The sequence below is a fragment of the Manis javanica genome, chromosome 3 (assembly GCF_040802235.1).
Source record: "Manis javanica isolate MJ-LG chromosome 3, MJ_LKY, whole genome shotgun sequence".
NCBI classification, from domain to species: Eukaryota; Metazoa; Chordata; class Mammalia; order Pholidota; family Manidae; genus Manis; species Manis javanica.
The window spans coordinates 122,053,683-122,057,177 of NC_133158.1; the positions used below are offsets into that span (position 1 = coordinate 122,053,683).

A 3,495-nucleotide genomic window follows, 5' to 3' on the forward strand; every position below is an offset into this window, starting at 1 on the left:
CAGTTCCTATTCTGCACTACAACAATACTCCAAACTGGAATATCAGCTTTTGGTCGGCCCTACTCCAATCCATTGCCACGAGAGAGACTAAAGGATACAGAGCAGGTACAGACACTCCCTTGCTTAAATCCCCCAGTAGTTATATTCCCACCATGTTCAGAATAAATTTCAATCTTCCTAGCACCCTGTTCAAGGTTCTTCACTAATTGGCCCGCACAGTCTTATCGCCCAGGGTTCACCTCCACGCACTCTGCACTTGAGCTACAGTAAGTCGCTCAAAATCCTAGACACACATTCTTATATATAAGCACCTGCTGAAAGGACGTGGCTAGAATTTTATCTTAATTTCATCCGTGTATATTAAAACATTCCCCACTCTGCATGCCTTGGAGGAGAAAGCCCTGGTTACCCTCCTCCAGTTCTCCTGCCAAAATACAAAGCTGAGCGCACACTTGTCGCCAGCCGCGAACGCGGAGAAGTCCGTGCGAAACCCACCGTCTAGGAAGCCGGAAGGGGAGGGGCTTCGCGCGGTCCCGGGAACGCCGAATGGGCAGAGTTGGCCGGAAGTGGCTCGGAGAACCTGCGCGCGGGCGCGCACTGAGGCTGCGCCGAAGGTCTTACATGTCCACGGCACTGAGACAACGGTTCCTAGTCCTCTCCGGTGCCGCCCGGCAGCCAAAGACCCTCCTCCGTCGTCTCTCCTAGTCCTCCTCCTGCCGCCCTAATCGCTGTCCAGCCCCTCCGCCGGGCTTTGCGCAGCGGCTCGCACGCTCCTCTGTCCGTGTACGTGCTTTGCACCTGCCTTCCCTAGAACGTGTTGCAGAAACCCGAGAGCGTGAGACTCCCCATCCCTCAGGTGGAGGGGAAGAAGGATGGCGGCCATGACGGTGAGACCCAGGCCCTGACTGCCTCTCAGCGGGAGGCGCCGAGCCCCCACCTGCAGGAAAGCCCCCTGGAGGACTTTGGTGCCGGGAGGGAGGAGGGGGCTGCCGAGTCCACTCTCACCCCGAAAGGCGCTAGGGCCTTGGCAGCCTTGGCCCTGCGCAGCTCGTACCGCCGTCTGGATCGGGCGGTGGCCGAATTAGTGCAGTTAGTGCTGGTGAAGGACAAGAGTCCCGTCACCCGCTCCGAGATGGTGAAATACGTTATCGAGACTTGAAGGATCTGTTCTCCCAGATCATCGCAAGGGCCGCAGAGCATCTTCTGTATGTCTTTTGTTCCGAGCTGAAACAGCATAGCCACAAGCACCACACTTACATCCTGATCAACAAACTAAAACCTCTTGAGAAGCAGGAGAATCTGGGAGAAGATGGCCCCAGCTTGGGTCTCTTAATAATGATCTTGGGCCTTATCTACATGAAAGGTAATAGCGCCAGGGAGGCACAGGTCCGGGAGATGCTGCGTCGGTTGGGGGTGCGTCCCTCAGAGTATCACTTCCTCTTTTGGGTACCCGAAGAGGCTTATTATGGAAGATTTCGTGCAGCAGTGATACCTCAGTTACAGGCGGGTGCCACACACCAATCCACCCGAATGTAAATATTCTTGGGGTCCCGAAGCAACCTGGGAACCAGTAAGATGAAAACCTAGGGTTTCGTGGCCAAGCTCCGTAAGAGCCCTAGCCCTGGCCTGTGCAGGACCGTGAGGCTCTGTCAGACAAGGCCGACAGGGCCAGAGCCAAGGCCAGGGTTGAGGCCAGTATAAGGGCCAGGGCCAGTGCTAGGGCCGGCATCCGCCCCTTGTGAGGGCCGGTGGAAAGGTAGCCAGGAGGGTCCCCCTGGGTATGGAAACTGCTGTCTTTTGAGTCATAAGTAGTATAAGTGGGGGTAGGGGTCGTATTTCTGGAGAAGTATTTATGTAACTAGGATTTAGGTTTTGTATCTTGCTACATTTTGTTATATTTAACATACTGTTACATCGATATTTATAAATGAGATTGGTCTACTTTTTCCTATAGGATTTCATTGTAGAGTTTTGTAAAATGGATTGGAAAACTTTACATTTTATTCTGTGGTCTTGAACAAATTATATAACATTGTAATGCTGGACTTGATTGAAGGAACTCAGCAGCATGATGGTCTGATATCAGGGGGAGAAAATAGCTGATTGGTGTCTAGCTTCACAACCCTTTTTGTATATTGTATAAAGAAAAAAGAATGACATGTACCTCTATTTGCTTAGCTATTATAGTATCTGGAGAAGAATTAAGATGCAGTACATGAGAAGTGTACCCTGGTATACTTAATAAACTAAACCTGTTGAGCATCTTCTTTTGTGTGATGCATTATTTGGGGCGTTTGGGGATAGAATGCTAAACAAGATAAAGGTCCTAATTTCTGGAACTGTACAGTAAGTAAATAAACCAGAAGTTAACATTGCAGTGAATTGAAGACTACAGAGGGGCACCTAACCCAGCTGGGGTGACTGGGTAAGGCTTGTGTGAGGTTACCTTTAGTCAGACTTCGGGGGAAAGGGAGAAAAATGGGGGAGATGGAGGGGAGGGGAAGGAAAAGAGGACGTTGGGCAACAGACATGGCATTTAAAATAACTTAAGATCACAGTTGCTCCTTAGTAACATAGGAAAGACTTGATACATGGCAGATCTGGAAAAAACACCCTATCTTTGCCAGGTTAATTGTTCCCAGGCAGTTACAGCGCACAAACAGTGATGGTGACTGTTAGCATTTTGGTCCTCTCCATCTCCCTTCTCTCAGTCTCTTCAAGGTTCCCTCTTCTACCAAAGCCCTAAGAGACCAAATACTATAACAATTCTGGAACAGTAGGTAGTGTGGGTGAAGGATACATAAATGATGTTCCCTACTACCAAGAATTTCCACTGCAAGATCTCTCTCCTGGTACTGTCATCCACTTTCTACCTGCTGCCTGCCACCTGCCACCTCTCATTTGGTGACCTGTAAGACATCCCTCACATTCTAAACTAGCCATGACAAGTCATCTACACAAGTAGCATGGGCTTCTGCAATACCTGCCACCTTTACTCTGTGGATAAATCCTGTAGAATAGGTACATAGAATAATAGGGCCCCTAGAGGAGTGGTAACCAAACCAAAGGTGTGTTTTCGGGGGGCAGGGGAAGCTGTTACCCTACAGCTGCCATATACAGAAGAGTTGCTTTTACTTTCTTTACTGCCAGCTTTTTTTTTTTGCTTTCAGTTGTGTCCAAATAACATTTCTGAGTATGTAAAGGCTAGCAGGGAATGCAAACAGTTTGGGATGCAGGCCTAGGGATCCAACAAATCAGCCTGAGACCAAAAGCTATAAGCTTATGGGCAAAAAATTACTTATGATTGAAGACACAACTTATGAGCAGTATATAATTCATTACACAAAAATATTGACTGCCCACTATATGCCAAGGACTTTGCTGGGTTCCAAAGATTAAAGTGAGAATTCTGTCTGTACCCTCAAGGAGCAATAACAATGATCATTTCTTAACAGCTGCTGAGAGGTCAGCAATGTGTGCATCTGAGGGGCAGAT

At 48.7% G+C, this 3,495-nt stretch overlaps 1 protein-coding gene across 1 annotated transcript; it reads left to right on the forward strand.

Annotated features, from left to right (window-relative positions):
- The first annotated feature begins 546 nt into the window (after window positions 1-546).
- On the forward strand, window positions 547-2,264 carry MAGEF1 (MAGE family member F1). The gene is given in 6 exon segments (XM_073230393.1): window positions 547-555; window positions 812-1,148; window positions 1,151-1,440; window positions 1,442-1,550; window positions 1,553-1,606; window positions 1,609-2,264. Coding segments are annotated over 6 exon segments (933 nt in total). The 3' UTR covers window positions 1,743-2,264.
- The last annotated feature ends 1,231 nt before the right edge of the window (window positions 2,265-3,495 follow it).